This window comes from Drosophila hydei, unplaced genomic scaffold, assembly GCF_003285905.1.
Source record: "Drosophila hydei strain 15085-1641.00,03,60 unplaced genomic scaffold, DhydRS2 tig00000172-arrow-pilon, whole genome shotgun sequence".
NCBI lineage: Eukaryota > Metazoa > Arthropoda > Insecta > Diptera > Drosophilidae > Drosophila > Drosophila hydei.
Genome location: NW_022045682.1, coordinates 5,038,538 through 5,060,076, shown reverse-complemented (window position 1 = coordinate 5,060,076; position 21,539 = coordinate 5,038,538). Strand labels below are relative to the sequence as shown.

General features: G+C 35.9%; 1 protein-coding gene across 2 annotated transcripts in view; it reads left to right on the top strand.

Moving 5' to 3' along the window:
- Positions 1 to 11,033, top strand: part of LOC111603524 — a 93,284-nt gene extending 82,251 nt beyond the window's left edge. Inside the window, exons 3-7 of one of the 2 annotated variants that reach the window (XM_030223384.1) lie at positions 1,936 to 2,144; positions 6,345 to 6,480; positions 10,077 to 10,342; positions 10,409 to 10,550; positions 10,614 to 11,033. In XM_030223384.1, the coding sequence (XP_030079244.1) occupies positions 1,936 to 2,144; positions 6,345 to 6,480; positions 10,077 to 10,342; positions 10,409 to 10,550; positions 10,614 to 10,909 (1,049 nt within the window). In that variant the 3' untranslated portion in view covers positions 10,910 to 11,033. Of the gene's footprint in view, positions 1 to 1,935; positions 2,145 to 6,344; positions 6,481 to 10,076; positions 10,343 to 10,408 lie in introns of both variants that reach the window. The other variant, XM_030223383.1, reaches the window with a different exon arrangement.
- The last annotated feature ends 10,506 nt before the right edge of the window (positions 11,034 to 21,539 follow it).

Genomic DNA, 21,539 nt, shown 5'->3' with positions numbered 1-21,539 from the left:
TGAAAATGCAATTTTTGGAAATCAATCGTAAGCACTGCTCACTAGAAGCTCAAAACTTTTAAGTTTTCAATGAATCCAGTTTTTTTTTCATATCTTCATAATTACGAAATGCATTTTCAGCTAAGTCAAAAAAGAGCAAACGAAACTCGTCTGTGTAAATGCCAAACTGTATGCTGTAAGCGCCAAATTTTTTAATAAAAATATTTAATTAGAGCATCAAGCTTAGTGCGGCAAAGGTAATAACGACTATGCATACAAAAAATAATAAATAAAATGAATAAAATAATAAAAATAAGGAAATACTATCAAACATCGAATTCACAGATTGAAAATTAATTAAAGCTTACGAAGTGAGGGATTTCAGTTCTATAAAAATGTATTTAAGTGATGTAAGCCTTTGCCAGATAGAATAAAATTTTAAAAATATATTTAACTACATTGTTGAGCGCAAAGCTTAACTCATAAGTTTCAAATATAGAGCATCAGTTGACCGAGATTTACTAAACTTTAAGTCGAAGTCATTTCAATACGAAATCGAGTTTTTAATTTGCAGACCCAACAATATATGGCCAATCAATACAGAAGTCAGCGGAAACTTTACGAGTTCGATACTTAAAAAGTTTTCAAATGTCAGCATAAGTCTTTCTAAGGCTCTTACATGCGTATTATTATTTTTGCTCTGCTTTCTTAAATAACATTAATAGAATGCTTAAATTGTTGTAATTACTTTTTGCTTTAGGTTGTTGAATGAATTTCTACAAATTTGTAACCAGAGTCTTAAGCTTTTGTCGGACATCGAGTGTTGTTGTTGTCCACATGCAACGCATTTTTGCTTCACTTTTGCTGGCAGCAATACTCTATTACTCTGGGTGAAGAGTCTTCTGTCTGCCTGCTTGGAGATGTATGTACAATAATATCCTTTCACATTTTATTACACTTGTAATGTACAACGATTGGAACAGCAGCGGCAGCAGCAGCAGTCGAAGGTCCTTCAAGCATCCTTACGAGCAGCAGAATGAGCAGTCACTCGAACATGTGTGTGTGTGTGTGTGTGTGTGTGTGCGCATGCCTTAGGGGCTCTAATAATATAAGACACGCACAAAGAGCAGTAGGTGGCAGTTTATCTGTGAATGTGTGTATGTCTGCCTCTCATTGTCAATATTGACAATAAACAAGTTTGCTATAAAACGTAACAAGAGCCCGACTGAGTGGAGTGGCATGGAATGGCTTGAAGTCGAGTCGAGTCGAGTCGAGTCTAGTTGAGTTCGAGTTGCGTTCGGTTGAGTGGGGCAGTCAAGTGACACACATACTGTACACTAGACTACACTAGACTACAAGTTAAATGCTCAGCTCAAAAGGGCCCACATAAATCAGGGCACTCAATCAAGCTGAAGGCTACAGCCAAGCCACAGTGACTTATTAATCGTGTGTATACATATATATCTATATATATATATATATAAATACGTTTCACATTATATAAAATTGTATTATGAGCGAGTAGTTTTTGCAGCTGCCGAGCGTTGTGCACTTTGTAAATTGAAAAAAAGAGGAGGAAACTTGTTTGGGAAAATAAATATATAAAATAAAAACATATCCCTACTCTCGGTGATAAAATGTTATTATAAATTATATTAAAAATACATAAATTGTGCGAGGCATTATAAGCGTCGACTGCTATTTTGAGGGCCAGGCAATCGTTCATTCGGCCAACGGGTTGACATTTATGTTGGCCAAACCAACCGAGCAGCCATGCAGCCAGGCAGCCAGCCAAACAAACTTTTATAATTAATTAACATTACAATAACAACAGCAATTTGTTTAAACATAAATCAATCATGAGCAACGCTCTCATTAAAAATTAAAGCCCTGAAAGGGAGACCAATGCGTGTGCGTGTGCAGCAATTTAATAATGCTCAATTTTTTATTTCACAGATTTTACAGCCGGACTGCGTCTGGTCGAGGTGCGCATACCGAACTATGTGATTAAGGGCGCCAGCGCCCAGCTGGAATGCCTCTACGATTTGGACGGCGAGGCGCTCTACTCGGTCAAATGGTACAAGGATGGCAATGAGTTTTATCGCTATGTGCCCAGGGATAATCCGCCGGCGCAAACATTTCGTTTGCCAGGTGTTGCCGTTGATGTGAGTATGCCACTGAAAGAAGACCGAAAAGAAAATAAGTAAGAGTTGTGGAGACGACCAGAAGCCGACTGGGAGATACCTTAGACCCTGAAGACATTCGTGGTTATATCTAAAAGAATCCGACGTACAGAAGTCCGCCCTTTACTGAGCAAAAATATGTCTATATCAGATTTGATGACTCTATTACTCAAGACGTACTCAAGATTTGAGAGCTAAAGTTTCGTAGCGGTTTTAGTCGGTTTATCGCAAATAAAAAAAGTTATCGATAATTTTAAATTAAACATGGGAGCTATGAGTTGCTCTGGCTCTTACTGACGAACAGAGTTAACTCTGGTTCTCAAGACTGACAAGATCTGATTAGAAAGCTAAAATAGGATATCGTTATCGATAATTTTTTAAAGCGCGATTTAAGCTATGCGTTTCCCTGATTTTGATAAGTGAACAGAAAGCAAGACAGATGTAAAAGAGCAAGAGATGACTAGTTGTGTATATAATATATCGATATATATTGTATATGACATTTCTACGAAATACAAAATGTTATCGATAACATTAAAACACATAATTATGAACAAACAGGAAGAGAATAAGAGAGAGTTCCCAGGGACTGCTTAAAGAGCTCAATCGACTTTATTCTATTTCATACAAAATACAAAATGTTATCGATAACATTAAAACTGATATTTACAGACGAACGGGAAAAAAATAAGAGAGAGAGAGAGAGCTCCTAGGGTCTGCTTAATATGTCAAACGATTTTATTCTACTTCATACAAAATACAAAATGTTATCGATAACATTAAAACAAACTCTTATAGACGAATAGAAGGAGAGACAGATGGATTACTTGCGCCCAAGATTTGCATAAATAGCTCAAATAGGATAGCGATTTTATTCTATTTCATACAAGCACAAAAATTTATCGATGTCTTCAAACGAATTTGATTAGAGCTCGCTACAGCAAGAGCTTCTTCGTCACTTACAGACAAAAAAGCAGTCAACTCAGCTTCAGCTCTATCTATTTTCTAGATCATCCTGCTCAGTCCAACGCCTGCGTCTGCCTGTTACATATTCTTTAACAAAACGAATATACTCCAAATACCAAATACAAAATTAGAGCTGCCTTCGTGTTGTTGGCGGTATTGTTAAAGCCCGACATTAAAACAACGTTGCATACTTTGCGGCGCAGCCAGACAATAGACTGCACCGCCTCTTGGTCGGCCCTGCACTTATATAGAACTGCAGCAAAAGAGCTGTTTATCACAGCACGAGCAGACAATGAGCTGCCTTAGAGTTAAGTTTTTTGGTCTGTCCAAGTGCAGCTGCACAGCGGCAGGAGCGCATTTAATGGGCACAAAGAAAACTCTCACAGCTGCTCTGCATAAGCAGCTGTAGTCAAGTCAAGCGCTGACCCCAGTTGCTGTTGCTATGCTCAAACATTTTGAAGCTTTAGCATTCGGCTAGGGGAGCTGCAGTTTAGTGTAGAGCCCATCAGTTGGCAGTTAGCAAAAGACAGAAACAAAAAAATCGAACAATGATCATGCATGGACGAAGGCAAAGTTGCCACGTTTGGAAAAGTGGCGCACTTAAATGCCATTGCTCCATTATTTTTGCCACTAAAACTTTTGCACGTAAAATGCGCACTGCACGCTTGCAGGTGAGGTGAGGTACCCAGGTATCCCATTGCCCAAAAATCCTCTGTACGCATACAAAGCACACACTTGCCAGAGGCGGTGCTAGGGTAAACGCCTCGCTGAGTTCTAGATAAGCACGTGAGAGCGCCACACACACATATGCAGAGAGCCATAAAACGCTGTACAGTGGAGCTGCGCTAGTGCGAACTACGGCGACCACACTAATCGTCTAACCGAAAAGAGAAATAAAAGTGAATCTGCTTGGCATGCATGTCCTGGCTACACCCTCGCATCCTGTTCCAGTTCCTGTGCCGTGTGTTTTCAGTTGCGAGTGCAATAAATTTTTCAAGTTGCGCTTTTCCTAGCCGCCGCTGGCACTGGGCGTGGCTCGAACGTGTCTATAATGCGCATTATAACAACCAGAGGAAATACACCCACACTCACACACACACACACACACACACACACACACACACACACACATACACGCGGTCGTGGCGGCATTGTGAACTTTGATGTTGGGCAGCAGATAAAAGCGAAACATGTTGCAAGGTCTAGATAGCTGGCAGCCAATGCTAATGGTTATATCCAACTACATTTGGCGGATATTGTTTTAGCATAATCGATTCAAGTGACTGACTGACGTGGCTTGGCCAACAACTTTTTGGCCATTGGCTGGCTTTCGTTTCGGTTTTGTTTTATTGCAGTTGTTCAAAACTCTTGTCTGCCTGGACGTGTGCTAAGCCAGCGCTTAACTGCGTCTGCGTCTGCATCAGCGCCAGTGTTTGTGCTTAGCTAGGTAAACTATAAATTAGGTTAAGACAACAACAGCAGCAGCAGACACACGGGCCAACAACACAATGAGCACAAACGTATAAAAATGCGCAATAAAAGATAACAAAGTGCACTTTTCGCTGGGCAGATAAACAACAGTAACAAAAACCCTTTTCAAATAAGCAAGAACTTTATGGTCGACTGCTTAATACGCGTTATACTGGCTTTTGATTAAAAAATACCAACATTTGAAGCAGCTTAAAAATTATAGGCGGTTTAACTGTGATCTGTGTCGTGGCAGCTTTAGGGTTTCTTATCGATAACATTAAAACACATTATTATGAACAAACAGGAAGAGAATGAGAGTTCCCAGGGACTGCTTAAATAGCTCAATCGATTTTATTCTTAAAAAGTTGCCTCATTAGCTCTAAGCACAAACTATTCAATCTTCATGTAGCAAATACATTTAGTAACTTCTCAATATATAAAGGATGTAAACTGTTAGAGCCACACTTAAGTTTCTGCTTTATTTACTATACATTCCGAGTGGGGTATTGTCTCTCTCCCGCTCCTTCACTCTGTGCCTATCTCTCTGTGTCCATCCCTCTCTGTCTTTCTCTTTCTCTCTCTCTATCTGTCTATCACTCTCTCTCTCTGTCTATCTCTCTTTTTGTCTTTCTGTCTATCTTTCTCTGTATATTTCTCTATCTCCCACTCTCTTTCTGTCTTTCTCTCTGTGTCCATCTCTATCTGTGTCCATCTCTATCTGTGTCCATCTGTCTCTGTGTAGCTTTCTCTGTATATCTCTATGTCTCTCTCTTTCTCTCTCTCTCTCTCTCTCTCGCTCTGTCTATCTCTCTCTCTCTCTTTCTGTCTTTCTCTCTGTGTCCATCTGTCTCCGTGTAGCTTTCTATGTATATCACTTTGTCTCTCTCCCCCTGTCTTTCTCACTCTCTGTCTCTCTCTTTATCTCTCTCTCTCTCTCTCTCTCTCTCTCTCTCTCTCTGTCTTTCTCTCTGTGCCCATCTCTCTCTCTGTAGCTTTCTCTGTATAGCTTTCTTGGTATATATCTCTGTCTCTGTCTCTCTCTTTCTGCCTCACAATCTCTCAACCGTCGCCCCGAGAACTACTCTTCCTATCTTCTATCTTCTCCCTCTGCCTCTCACATACTCACATAACCTTGATCTTGACAGCAAAACCTTATCTCACTTGCAATAATATCAGCTCTAAAGCTAGAGTGACATCGACCTATTGCATAAATCCTAGCACTGACATAAGTCGATGCTCAGTCTCCACCTTCAATAGCATTAAAATGGCTTACGACCGTCAGCCAGACGTAGTTTAAGCAAACCCAATACACTCTTTGCAGTTTGTGAGCGAGTATGAGTAGCAGACAGCGGCTAGCAAAGCAGCTTAATGGCTTAAAGCTGAAGTGAAATATTCGCCTAACGTACGCGACTGACCCTTAAAGTGAGCAAGTGGGCTGTGCGCCTTTAAGAGTAGCAGAAACATTGAAAAAGCATTTTGAGCCGGTTCTCAAAAACAATTACGTTACATTAACGTTCAAAGTGGCGGCTATTGAAACTGCCAACTGGCAACTGGCAACGGGTAACAGGGAACAGCCAATGGCCAACAGCGAACTGCCAATGTCAAAAGACGGACAGCGACATCCTTTTGGGTCTTACAACTTTTGCCACTTTTCGTTTACATTGCTTTAGCCGCGCTCCACAGCTGCTGCGCATTATTTTCTGCCCTGCTTTACTTTTTACACATTCAAACAATTTTTAATTGCAGTTGCACAACTCGAGCGATGCGATTGTTAACCTGCACAACGTCAATCTTCAGTCGGCTGGCCGTTTCCGCTGCGAGGTATCCGGCGAGGCGCCGTCCTTCCAAACGGTCACTGAGCATGGCGACATGGTTGTTGTGTGTAAGTATGCGAATAATAGTAATAAGAACTGTGTAGATATATATATATATATATATATATATATTTGGTAATTGAACTCTGGTGAAAACTTATAGTTCTAATTGCAATTGGCGCAAGGAAGCCGCAGAGAGTTTATTGAGAATGGCGATTAGAGTTTGGCTATTGCAATTAACTGGACTCAAGTGTAGAGTCTTAACTGGCCATCTATCAATGGCTGAAGTGCGTCTAGAGTGATATTGTGGACTTGAGCATGAGTGAGGTGATGGGCGTGCTACAGATTTGCTGTTTAGTGCTCTTAAAGTTGAGTGTAGTTGGTTGGAGGCATAACAAGCGAAGAAATTGGACATTGCTTATATCTTTCAAGATATAAACTAACCATTCAATGAGATAGATTGACTAGGCTAGGAAGATAGATCCATATCTTGTGCCCCTCAAATAGTTTTAGAATACTTCTTTATATTGATTACAGTAAACTTAATAACTCTAGCTATACATTCCATATCTGCTGAAGGCGTCTGTAATAAGCTGCAAAGAGTTTCACTTCGAGAGGGTATAAAAGTAGATGATAAATAGTTCAAATAGTTCATAACAAGTAGATTGAAAGAATCAGTTAAATAAGCTCTTATTGAGAAGATATTAATGTAGTTAAGCAACTGCTAACTGCTGGCTGTAAAGTGCGAGCTGTTAACTGTTAACTGCGAGCTGTTAACTGTTAACTCTGCTAACTGTTAACTCTTAAAAGCTTTTGTCTGCTTTATGTTAACTGCTTATGTTATTGGTTAGCTGTTAATGGGCAACTGTTAGCTGCTAGCTGCTGACTGTTAACTGCAAACTGTTAAGTGTTAGCTGTTAACTGCTAACTATAAGCTGTTAACTGTTAGCTGTTAAAGCTTAACTATTAGCTGTTAGCTGTCAACTGCTAACTGTTAACTATAAGCTGTTAACTGCAAACTGTTAGCTATTAAATGTAACTCTTCTGTTAGATTTTACCTCAAAATACATTCAGCTTAAAGGCAATTCCATCAGGAATAAGAAACAAAGCCAATCACTTGTACTTGCTAGTCAGTCAGACACATACCTCGAAGCGTTTGGAAGACAGTAATTCTAAGAACTAAGCTAATAATTCATGCCCTGTCATCTCGTGTGCCAATCAACAACTCTATACATAGTTAATTGCATAGTTGATGTAAATCTGTGCATATGTAACATCTAAGTGATTATCAACACGCTCGAAGCAATTATAATTTACAGTGCTTGACCTGCTTTCGTTGTTGTTGTTGTTGTTGTTGGTGTTTCAGATCCAATTTGGGGAGAGAAAATTCAATTGTTGATTGCTGGCTGCTCAAGTGTTGAACTGCATTTGACAGGCTTCATTTGATTTCATGTTTATAATAAGCTTAGCTAAACTCGCAGATGTGGCTCGGCTTGCCGCAAGCCTTGCTGCTGCTTTTGTTGGCCACTAACCTGCCAAAGCTTAGCATCTAACTCAATTTTGCAACTGTCTGTCTTGCTCAGAAATTTTTTGCTGGAGGCGAAACAAAAATTTCGAAGATGTCGCGACCAACTCGCAATGCAAACAAAACAACAACATCAACAAGAAAATGTTGTGAAGTGCTTGCAGGGCTCAGGATTCAGACCGGAAATCACGCTTATTGCCATGGACAACGAGAGTCACACGTGGGCGAGGCAAACCGGAACGCTTTGAGCTGGCGTTGACATTTCGTTTGTTCAATTATAAACTTTTGCGTGGGCAAGAGAGATGCTGTCTCGCTCCTGCTTTCGCTCTCGCTCTCTCTTTCCCTTGCTATCTCTCTCTCATCTGGCACTGGCTTTGTCTTTGTTCTAACGCGCTTTTGTTTTGGCTTTTGTGTTGCTCATATTGTGCAGGCTGCCTGTTTGGCTTTCAATCAAACTTTTTAAAAGCTTCAACAACACAACAACAACAGCAGCAACAACAACAACTGGCACAGCTCGCATATGCCACAGCTCCGAGTCCAGTTTTGGCAGTTTACAGCTCTCTGCGCCCACAGCTGCCGTTAGCCCTCTGGCAAAAAAGCCATTTCCGTTTCCGTTCGCATAGTTTCGCTCGGCACTGATTTATAGTCTTCGAGCGGGTATTAGAACTTTGTCATGATGCACAGTCAACAGCATGTCAGCAGGCATCAGCATGCTACAGCTGGCAGGCTAACTGCATTGCTTGTATTAGTTTGACAATTTGTGTGAATTTTGTTTCAGCTAAGGCATGAAAAGCCGCTAAGTGGACTGTGTTGAAAAATAAACAAATAATATATATATTTTGCATAATATAAATTAATAGAAAAACAACAAAATAAATCAGATTTTATCTAATATGAAATGTGATTTTGATTAACAGTGCAGATATTGATATTTGTATCATGTGCTTCTTACAGTAACACATTAGAGCTATGTTGCCGTAACAGCACTTGAAAACTGTTAAAAGGACAACCAAAATGCAAATATAAGAACCATGTTAGCTTAGCATTGTCAAATCACTGTTAAATAACATAATAATATAAATATGCTATCTTAACAGAGTTGTATAACTGTTAAGAGTTTAATTGATATGCGGATGTACTTTCTTTAACATGTTAGAGCTATGTTAGCAAAACTGCACACAATAACTGTTAACGAATTCCATAATAAGCAAATATGAAGCTAACATATGTATAAGAGCTGGGTTATTAGTTCAAAGCTGAACGGCTGTAAAATGTATCACTGGTATGCAAACTTCTGTAAAAGAACAGAGCTATGTTAGCATAAGGGAACTAAAGAACTGTTAAGTGATGCACTCGTAGGCAAATACCAATTGCTTAACATAGTAGCGAGGTACTAACATAGCAGAACTGAGCTACTGTTAAATATTGTATTCAGTAAAAATAGGCAGCAAATGATGTAGTCACATGAGAATCTCTGTTGTATGATATACAAAAGTAATGTTAGCATAACAGAACAAAGCAAATGTTAAGTGAGTCATTAATAACCAAATATCGTTTTAGGTAACATACAAGAGTTATGTTAACTTTACATATTTGATATTTTGTGTTTGATCTGAAAATCTCTGTTGAGTAGCAAACAAAAGCTTTGCTAACATTACAGATCAACTGTTAGTTAACATACGAGAGCTCTGTTGACACTACAGTGCTGTCGTTGATTGCTGTGGCAAAGCAAGTGTGCATCGCTCAACTAATAAACATGCATTGGCTGGTTAGGGTATTAAGAGATGCGATGCGATCAAGTGTTGATTCGGCTTCATTTCAATTTTATTTTTATTTCACTTGTTTTCTTTAGTTTGTTTTTTGCAATTTTATCAGCAGTCTGTCAGTGCATCAGCGGCTGGAACTTTTATTGAATTTCCGGATGGGCGCCGGCGACTTTGTTGTTATTGTTGTTGTTGGCTTGGGTTTGGTTTATTATGGTATTTCGAGGCTTCGGCAGCAATGTTTGCGGGTTGGGCGTGCTAGGGTGCCGCCTGTGCTGTCTGTAACTAGCCGTAAATTAAATTCAGCGCAGCTTGACTTCGTTAGCCATGCCAGCAACTAACCAGTCTCTTTCGGTTTCTTCTTCCACTTTCATAGCTCTGCCAGATCAGGGACCGCCGAAAATAATTGGAGGACGTCCGCGTTATCAAATTGGCGACTGGGTGCGCATCAACTGCACCGCCGGCCGCTCCAAGCCAGCTGTCAATCTCACCTGGTATGTGAACGGGGAGCCAGCCGAGCCGCAAAAGCTACGCAAATTCGAGACAATTGTATCGGGCCGAGAGGGCCTGGAGACCTCAGTGCTGGGCTTGCAGTTTCGCGTCGAACAGCATCATTTTCGCAACGGAGATATGAAGCTGAAGGTGAGTAAACTGCTGAGATTTTTCTAAAAATATTTAATTAATTGACTTTATTTATTGGCGTTGCAGTGTGTGGCTGCTCTCTCGTCGTTCTACTGGCGCAGCAACGAGGAGTCTGTTGAGGGCGACCGGCCGCAGAAGGCGCCAGTCTTGGAGTCGCGAGAGAGTGACAGCGCCTTTGCCAGCAATTCGCGCGCCGATCCGGTGCAAGGTATGTCATACCGGGAAATATTTGTTACCAAAATCTTATCGCTTTTTCTTCAACCAAATGCAGCCAGCAAAACGGACTCGCTCCTAATGGCCCGGGCGCCCAATGCTCTGCTGTTGCTGGCGCTGGCCTTGGCTGCCACCTTAGCGGGCGGCAGCCTCCACTCCAACTGGCCAGCGTTCAGGCACAGCAAGGCTGGGCTCGGGGCCCGAGTGCATCGAGCTTCGATAAGTGTTGTTAGTCAAGAGCGAGGCAATGAGCCAAATGATAAGCTCATTGCGAAATTCATTCATGTTGAGCAAACGCTTCAAGATTCTCTCTCAGTCGCGCAGCATCGGCAGTTGCTGCTGACTGCGCGGTAGCTGCATTAAGTTAGCCATGCCTCCCATGCCCCGCCCATTTTTTCCACTGAATTTTCCGTCTTCGCTTCGCAGAAAATGAAAATCAAAAGCAAAAAAAAATTTTAAAAAAAAATATGAAAAAAAAGAAAACCAAAAATGAAAAACTGAAAAAAATTGCTAATTTATTTATGTCGTTAACAAAAGCTTTCTTGAATTTAATTTGTATAAACATAAAAGCAAAACCATATTTATATGCATAAAATATTTAAATTTAATAAAACATAAACTACGTATATTTATATATTTTAAATAGAGCCACAAAACCTGTTTTTAGCTGGAGAAAAAAATTGTTGAGCGTATTCAAAAGTTATTGATAAAACTGTACATAGTTAATAATTAATGTGTGTGTATTGTATGTTATTAATTTATAAGTAACTCCAGACGAAAAGATAAACCAGAAAACAATGAAAATTAAAAGAAAAATAAAATTAAAATAAACAAAAGCAAAATTTAAAATTGAAATTAAACGCAAACAACAAATACGAAAACAAAGAGAACGCTCAACGTAGAGCACTGCAAAAAAAACGAGTTTAAACACAAACAAAATATAAATATGCATAAATTTAAGAAAAATATATAATTAAATATAAAGTTAGTTATAAGCATTCTGTAGTTAAAATCATAAAAGAAAAGAAAATAAATAAAAACCAATTAAGCACATAAATTATGTAAGAATAAAATGGAATTTTCAAGTAAAAAGCAAAGTAATTTTGAATGTAATTTGAAGTTAAGCAAAACACTTATTTAGGCTATGTGATTTCATTTTTCCACAATGTTGTTAAATGTTTTCAAATATATTAATTCATTTTCAATGCACTCGAATCAAATTTTTGTATATTCACAAGTCTTTCTCACAAAAAAAATAAAAAGGAAAATAATAATATTGAAATGAAGAAAGCAAAGTTTTTGAATGGAATCTAATCAAATGTAGCATTTAAAAGCTGGTGACTGTCGAAAGGTCTTAAAACTAACAAAAACATATCGTAAATTTATAAATTGCCAAATTTTTTAATGTATGTATATGCATGTATGTGAACTCAATTAACAAATATACAAAGGAAAATAAAAATGAAAGAAATGAAAAACCGAAACATATTTAAACATTAAGTGTTCGATCTGTTCTCTGTCCGTATTTAGTATGTACAGCAACGTACCTATAAATATATATATCTATTATTTAGTCTAAACTGTATGAATTGAGTAAGAGAATGAACTACTAATAACATTCCATGTTATTTTGCCAGCAATTGACAGACAACAAAAAATTTTTATAAATGTTAACATTTTAGTTAGCCAAATTTTAGAAACAACACAAAAAAAAAAAGAAAAAGAAAAATGAAATGAACAAAAACAATAGAGAAATGATTGTGATTAAGCCTTAATGAAGAGTCAAAATACATTCAACATTCAAAACACAATTATTCATTTATGTAAATAGCCCCGAGAGCAGCGCCATATCAAATGCTTTGTCCAATTTTTCTCTCTCTCGCTCGCTTTGATTTCCGATTGCAATTGCAAATTTTAATTTGCATTTTAATTGTCATTAAATACAAAAATAATATTTAAATATATAAATATATTCATAAATGTTATGTGTAAATACTTGAATTAAAACGCTAACTAAATTAGTATTAAGATGTCAAAAAATTAATAATAATAACGAAAAAACAATGCAAAGAGCAAAACCATAAAATGAATGCGAACATTTAAAATACTAAGCGAATAAATTTATGCATAAATTAAATATCAATGTGCAGACATTTAAATGCTAATTAAGTAGCCGATATGAGTGTGTGTGTGTGAGTGACTGTATGTGCGTGTGTGTGTGATCAGATTTAAGTACATCTACATATACAAACTTTAATAAAAATCAATGTGCATTGTTGTAAACTGTAAACTGTTTTTAAGTCCCACTTAATCAACGCTATAAACTACACTTAAAAAAATATTAAAGCAAAATATAAAAAAACGTGTGCTAATTGTAAGTGTAAATTATTTGTGTATTTAAACTCAATTCTTAGATGTATACAAAACAAAAAGTAAGATAAAATGCATTCGAATATATAAATATATATGAATGATGATTTAAAAAAAAAACAAAAAAAAAATAAAAAACGAAAAAAATACAAGCTGCATACTAAATAACAAAAACCAAATGCCATAAAGTAATTTAAATTGAATTTAACAACAATAAATGAAAATCGAAAACGAAAATCTGTAAATATCTTTAAGCATAATTCAAATGAAGATACGAGCATATGATACAACAACAACAAATCTAACAAATTATGAATGAAAAAGCGAAAATCTTCAAAAATAATTATTAATAAAAACATAAAACAAAAATAATTGTTTCGAAATCCAGCAAATTTATTTTCTCTGCTAATTGGAAAAGCAAAAAATTTCTGTCTTGTATGTTTACATCTTGGCCAACATTCGATGGCAAGGCTGACAGAGCTTACGGAAAATTGGGTAATTTTTGGAAAATATTTGAAATACGTGAAAATGTGCGTTGCGTACGTGACAGCTGGAGTCAACGACTGTCCAGTAGCAGTAGCGACAGTAAAGAAAAAAGAGGACAGTCGAAACCGTTTAGCAGTAAAAAAGCAGAACTGGGCATTTGAACCAACGCAAACGACAGGACATTCCATAGGTGCGAGCCCGTGGCACGATGTTACAGAAAGTAAAAAAAGTATAGCATACATCACAGCGCATCCTATTGATAGAACAATTTTCAATAGAGCAACAATTTAACTATTTATATATATACAACATTTTTTTGTAGCATCAAAAGTATGACCACAATATATAAAAAATAAATAAAAATTAATTAAATATTTTATTTTTATTTATTGCAGAACAAATAAAAAGTGCAAAAAATTAATTCTGGAAAATATAAATAAAAGAGATCATAAGTTATGTTTATATATTCAAAGTTTTATTAAATATACAAAAGGTAGATAAAACATCTAACTACTTCACTATTTTTTATTTTGTTTAAATAGCTTGGAAGCTATGGAAACTCTATAAGCATAGCACAAAATTCAAATTCTTATTTATATTACATTTATTTATGAAAATATTTAGAATAGGTAAACAAAATTGCAATTATTTAATGCACTTCTTTTTTTTAAATTTTAGCAGACACAAAACTCGTACAATTTTTTATTTATTTTTTATTGCGCTGTATGGTGGGGAAAACAAATAAAAAAAGCCAAAAATTAATTAAAATTGTTTCGTTAATATCAGTGGGAACTATGGCTTCGCAAGTAACAAATAGATATAAAAAGAGCAAAACTTTAATTTATAAATTTATATATTCGTGTCTTTTTTTAGTCTGTAGAAAGGATGAAGCATTATATAATAAAAACAGCGAATACTCAATTTATTTATTATATTTTGTATGATATATGATATTCTGAATAATACAAAACAAAAGAGTTAAAATTAAATTCATATTTTTTGTTCGGGGTCAATTATGCTGTTGATAGATAGATATAAATAAAGCGAGAGCTGATTTGCATGCAGTAGATAGTAAGTAGAAGGTATTAAATAGTATGTATATATATATATATATATATTAAATAAGATAAAGTATAATTTTGTATTTTTTGTCTTAGCCAGGAATATACATTTGATAGTAATAGATTAATAAATTTATGAATTATTAATTTATAATGATTAAAAAATACATCAAGATTTTTTGTTCGATAGGCAAGTCTTATTTTTATATATATAAAAATATATATAAAAAAGTAATAACTAAAATAGCAAAATATTATGATATGTTATTAAAAGTTATAAATCGAATGCGATTTAATTCCAAACTTGTTACAAAAATATGCTTTAATAGCTCTGATAAGTAAGGTTTTTATGGCAATTAAGACCAGTCTGCTGCACTCTAAGGTTCGAACCGAAATTGCCTGTGGACAACTCATCTACCAAGTAGTCTTATTCTATATTATGTTTCTTCTTGCAAGAAATGTGGCGAAATTTCTGTGTGTCTTATCGGAGTCAGAGCTTACGCCCCATTCGTGGCAATAGCTGGCGTCTTAGCCCTAAGACTTTGCCACTAATAAGCTGCCAAAAATAAGCGCTTTTGATAAATAGATGACAAAAGCCAAACAAATTATAGGAGCAAACCAAGTCGAGGGGTGCCAGCAGATTTATTAAGCCAAGCAAAATCTGCGCACAACAAATTGCTCAGCAAACACCTGCTTGCCCACCTGGCAATGCCTTGGCTCTAATGACACGGAAAATCTCGCATAAGCCAAATACCGAGCAAGTGCGTTGCTGGTCAAGCTTTATTTGCTGTTTGCTGCGGCTATCAAATGTCACATAAATCAGATTTGTCATTTAATTACAACAACAACAACCAGAACAACAAAGTTGTGTAAGAAAATTCTTGGCTCCAATGAAGCTGAACCCACAGCTTAAGCTGCTATTAGACAGACGTTATACAAACAAGCGTAATTTTTATGCCACTTAAGCCATGAGTCGAAGTGAAAAAATGCGGCGGCACCAACTATGTAAGTGTGTGTGTGTGTGTCTGTGTGTGTGTGTGTGGCACCTTTGCATATTAAGCTCAATTGTCTGCAGCTTAAAAACTTTATGTTTGATTTCACACAGATAAAACGGCATAAATTGCCGCACAGGTAAAGTTTTCTCGATTGTTCTTAGTGATAAGTTAAGCTGCTCATTTAATGTCTGGCAGAAAGTTACACAAGTGCCAATTAGCACTGTAGACAGTCAAACTTATTTCAATTAGATCAACTTGCCATTTGAATATTAAAATATTATTTATAGCCAAAATTTAAATCGGTTTGACTTAGCTGGAGCTTGAGTCAAGCAGTAAGTTACACAACTGCCAATTACTACTGTAGATAGCGAGTCTTTAGGACAACTGTGTGGACTCAGCTGAACTCATTCGTATTACACAAACTGAATCGGCTTTACTGCTTAAAATTCTAGTCTTCAATGGCTGACGGAAGAATTGGATTCTCTGTAGTTGTTGGGAGAACCTTTTTATTAGATATTTATATTTCTATTCATATCTTTTTATTACAACTTTTTTAAGTTCCTATCTTAATATTTAAAACATTTATATTGAAATATATATTCCACTTGGTCACAAAAATATAATTGAAAGTATTTGCTGTCTTATTTTGTTCTTGCAATTTACTTCGCCACTTGACACACTCGAACTGCTGTGCTGATTGCGAAAGTTATTTTTTATTCCATTCAAGTTGATTAAATTACTAATTTTTCTGATCTGAGACTGCAAAGCGTATCATTCGAGCTTCAATTGAAAGTTCTGCACTCTGTGTTCTTAAATTACGTTTTACTTGCAATCGATATCAGACTCTTCTCTGTCTAGCTCTTTCTTTCTTTCTCACTCTCTCCCTCGCTCTCTCTCGACGGTCAGCTTTACCTTAACTGTTGCAAATTATACATCGATGTACTGCATAGACGTCTGTTCGCATCCAGCTTCATCTACCCTAAGATTCAGTTGAAAAATCTACTTCTTTCATTGAAACCTTAAATTCTATTTTCAGAGAATGTATTTCTACTTTCTCTGTCTACAAAATAACTCTTTTAATAATCAATTATATTCTTAATATGTATAATCAGACACTCAAAACCTGCTTCATTTCCTCATAGAAGCAGTTGAGAGTGCTTTCAGTGCTTTTATTACATTTTATTTCCAGTCAATATTCCCCTTCTCTCTCTCTCTCTCTCATAGTCTCCCCCTACTTTCTACAATTTTTCCCATCTTATTAGCCTTATTAATAAGCATTCATAATATTTCTAATCTGACACTCAGAACCAGTTGCATTTGCCCTAAGAAAGTTCAGCTTTCTTTCTGGCTTCATTAAATTTTATTTGCAAATATTATCACGCACTCGGCTCTGTATATTCCTCAACTTATGCACCTCTTCTGCTACTACTGCTACTACTCTTTTCTTATCCATTAGCACTGTTTGTAGTGCTGTTGTTGCTGGAATCCGTACAGACAACATTGGCAGGCACGATTTCCATGCAGCACACAAATGCCACACAGTCAACAGAATGTCATGTCTGCTTGCAGCTCGTTTTTAGCACTGCTTCAGTTATTCTTTACTTTATTTGATGTTGTCGTTGCTTTTGTTGTTTTTGTTGTTGTTATCATTTGCAGCATTTGAAATGATTTGCAATAAAAAGTGTCTGTTGTTGGCCATTGGCCACACCCCATTGGCAAATTACGTGCTGCTGCTCTTGCTGCCGTTGTCGTCTCTCCGCTCGCCACGTCTCCTGGTCTCCTGGTTCGAGTTCCTGTGCTATCCACCATTGTCATCGTCATAGCCCCTGTCACCGTCACGTAATTTCATTGCCTTTGTTTATTTATTTTTGGTCTATATGTATTTGCTTTTATCCCTACGCGCTTGCTGCCTTCAGTACAGGACCGAACAGCGCCCAAAACTTTTTCTTTCTTTTTATTTTTTTTTTGTTGTACATTAATTTTAACTAATCTACTTTAAAACTTTCAGATACCTTTTTTTTGTTATAGATATATTTATTTTTTGTTGAATTTATATATACTTTTGCTGCTAATAGATACTTTTTAATCTTATATATATATATATATAAATATATATAAATATATAATTTATTGAATTAACTAAGGAAATGTCTTTGCTTCAAAAATATCTGCAAATATGAAAGAAGCTGAAGTAATATAATTCAATAAATTATATATATATATATATTTATATATAAATATATATATATATATATATATATATATATATATATATATATATATATATAAGATTAAAAAGTATCTATTAGCAGCAAAAGTATATATAAATCGAACAAAAAAAAAAAATATATATATATATATATATATATATATATATATATATATATTTATTTATGTGCATATTCGTCTGTATCTCAAAGATATATTTTTATTTTTTATTTTCTTTTTACAGATACTTTTGCATCTTTAGACATATTGAAAACGAAAAGTTTTCTTTATTTAATTCAATCAATAACTTTTCATTCTTGAGATACTTTTGTATCTTTGGAATACTTTTGTTTGTGTTTGTTAGGCTAATATATTTATAGACTGAGACTCTTTACCGACAGCAACTTACGCATTATGTTAGTTTGTTTCTTTCAGATTCTATATAATATATGATAGCTATTTCTTATGTATATACTCCTGTCTATATAATATACAATTTACATTTTATTTATGTATATAAAAAATCTTCGAAGAAGATTTTGACTTTTTATAGGGAGAAACAATTAAAGGTCTTTACGTTATCAGACTTATTCTAAGAAAGCTCAGATGATATGGTATCTATCAGATAAGTCTAGAACTATTGATAAGAACTTTATATTTGTGATACTTTTACATTTAGATTTCAATTCAATAAATCGCTGTTGACATATTTTGTAACTTACTATTTAAAAGGTATCTCAAGGATGCTAACCAAACTGTTTAGAGTCTTTGAAAATCTTTTTGCATATCAAAAATAGCTGTTATATATTTATTTTTGGCTTAAAATCAGTTAAATAGTTCCAAATATATTTATATTTTAAATTTGAAACATAATACTTATAGAGTCCTCTGGCCGCTCCTTTAAAGCAGCGCCAAAAACCTGATCTAGCCCGAGTCCCATCCTGTGCTGACAAGGGCTATGAATGCTTTGCAAAAACGAAAAATAAAGAAAGAAGCTTGGCAAACAGAGCAGAGGCAATAGAAAACAAAATGCAAGCAGCGGCGGCAGCACAGACAACCCAAAGATACAATCATAATTTTGCGTACTGCAATAAAAATGCGTAGCAAAAATAAAAATGCCCATAAAACGCTGCTTGCCAATTGCCGTCCGTCTGTCTAGCTGTCCATCTATCTGTGTGTCTGTCTGTCTGCGAGGACTCTGTGGATTGCAATTGCTGGCACACATAATTTGGCATTGCCAACGCTATAAATTATATAGAATCTGAACAAGAGTCAGATGGAGTCTAGGGCTGACATTGAAAGGCATTTTTAGTCATGGAAATGATTCCATGTCATTGCAGCTACGTGATCTGTGAAGTGCAGTTGTATTTGGGTCTCTAACTCAACTTTCTTTAAGCCAAAAATAGTTGACTCGTTGCAAGCGCAAAGTTCAATGAGCTGAACTCAGTTTCAGTTTTGCTACTTGAGATTTCTTAACTCCCAATCGAAGAAGTTAGCTTTCCATCCAAAAAAAACTTTTCATCAGCAAAATATTTACTTTAAGCATTTGCAAGTATTTCGCAGATAAGCTGAAGTTGCTTTTGCCAAGCTGCTAAAGTTGTTTTCCAATAAGTAAACGATATGTGCATTGATAAGGTGAAATATCCCCCGCACACATGCGAGACAACAATTTACATATTATCGAGATTTTTTTGTGCTCTGCAAACCTTTTTGCTTTGCGCGTGTGTCTCATTATTGCTGCCCATTTTATTGGCATCGACAGATTTTCAGCTAAGCTAGAAACGAAACTTTTGCTGATTTCATCAGTAAAACGCATTTCGTTACCTTGATTTTTTATGGCCTCGCTGTGAATGTGTGCCTCGTCCTCGATGTCGAATCCTTTTTCTGCCAGGCTTATCTGCCACAAGGCCGAATCATTCGAATGGTTTATTTGCCTGGGCTGCTGTCCACTTTTGTTGTTGTCGTTGTTGTTGTTGGTGGGGAGCTCAAGCGATATTTGATTTTTTATGTCTTGGCTACTTTTCTTTATTTTCTCTTCGACTTTTTACCTTAGCTTCTGCCTCACTCGCTTAAAATAACAATTTCAAATGGATTTTATTGCCTTGGGGTTAGATTTGCGCTGCTGTCGCCCGCTTGCTTTGCCTTTTATCGTTTTGCATAAGCGCCGCTTGTCAATTTCCCAGCTCTCGGACATACTCACATGCGCCTTAAATCTAGCCCTTAAAGCACTCAAGTGCACTACAGACACACACACACACTCACACACTTCGCGCAGCAACCAAAAATATAATCAAAACGACAGCGTTCCAAAACTTTTCCCAACAGACAATAATTGAAAACGCCGTGGCGGTCGCTGCGTTTGTTAGCCAACTTTGTGCTGCCATAAAATTTATGTTAATTGAAATTTATGTGCAGGCAGTGCTCGGCTGCACTAGCAGCAAACCAAACAAAGTCAGACACACGCTAAAGCCAAACAACAAAAAAATCTAGTCCAAACTTTGCGGCAGACGCATCAAAACTCATTTGGCTAACGCATGTGTTGACCAAAAACTTGCGATATCCCATTTTTTTGTAAAGAGAATATGTTGGGTAAGTAAATATGTATATAAAAACATTATATTGTAAACTATTTGGTATGTGCTTTGAATAATATTTGTATGGCTTATTAAATACAAAGTTTGAAGTCTGGCTAAAAGAAAAATATAAAATAAAATATGAATTAATTTATGGAAAATATTTCAAGTATATTTTTGTGTTGCATGAGTATTATTAAAATACTTGATTTTGAATTTAAAGTTATTATCTAAGTGCAATTTAATGAGAAGAGAAATTATATAATGAAAGAGAAACTTTGAATTCAAAGCATTGCCCTCAACATTGTTGCTGGCTGCAGCTTGAGGTCCTTGCTTGGCAGCTAAGCATAATTGGCATGGCAATGTCTGTGTTGCTGGGCGATAGACTTGTATATAGTCACATATTGGACAGTTCAGAGGCACGGGCACTAGTACCCGATTATGTATCGAACACTTAAAATAATTAATCTGGGTCATTTAATTAGTCATGGAATTTATCAGATTATGGAACCATTTTTCAGACAGATCATATGATCAACTAATGAAAACTAGACACAAGTGCCCTCCCACGATCAATGTCACTAATACATAGAAATATTATACATACATGAAAATGTGCTTAAGCACATTTGGTGATAATCTTATTCAAACTCTAAGGACGATGATTGAACAGTCGATTTTCAAATCAACTTCAACGTAGCTAAATAAAAAATATTTATTTTGCCTTAATTGGAAGTGACGTTAAGGAACTTAAATATAAATATATAAACATATATTTATAGCTGCTATTGTAAAAATTTTATATACTATATATATATATTATATTAAAAATTTATGTATATATAAGATATTTATTTGATAAATTTTTCAATATGTTTATAAACCAGAAGCTGTCCTAGACATCTGGCATTTAAGCCGAGTTTTAGTTGTTCAAATGTCGATTTTTCTTTGTAGTATTCATTTATTTGTAGGAATATTTAAAGGGTTATTAATATTTCTATACAAATTTTTTATGGCAGTGCAAATTTGCAGTTGTTGCTGCAGCAGCTGAAACTCGGAATGTTGTCATAAAAACGGTTTCCGGCTGCAGCCTTGCAGTTGGAGTTTCGGAAACGATTTTCCGCACATTATTGACACATGCGGCGCATTATGCAAAAATTTATGGGCGGAAGCATTTAGGCAATGAACATTTATGGGCAGGCACTTAAAAGTGCAGTTAAGCGAGCGGACACGGATTAAATTAGTTAATTTTATGCCGCACGTCAGCAGAAAAAAGTTACAAAAAAAGAAA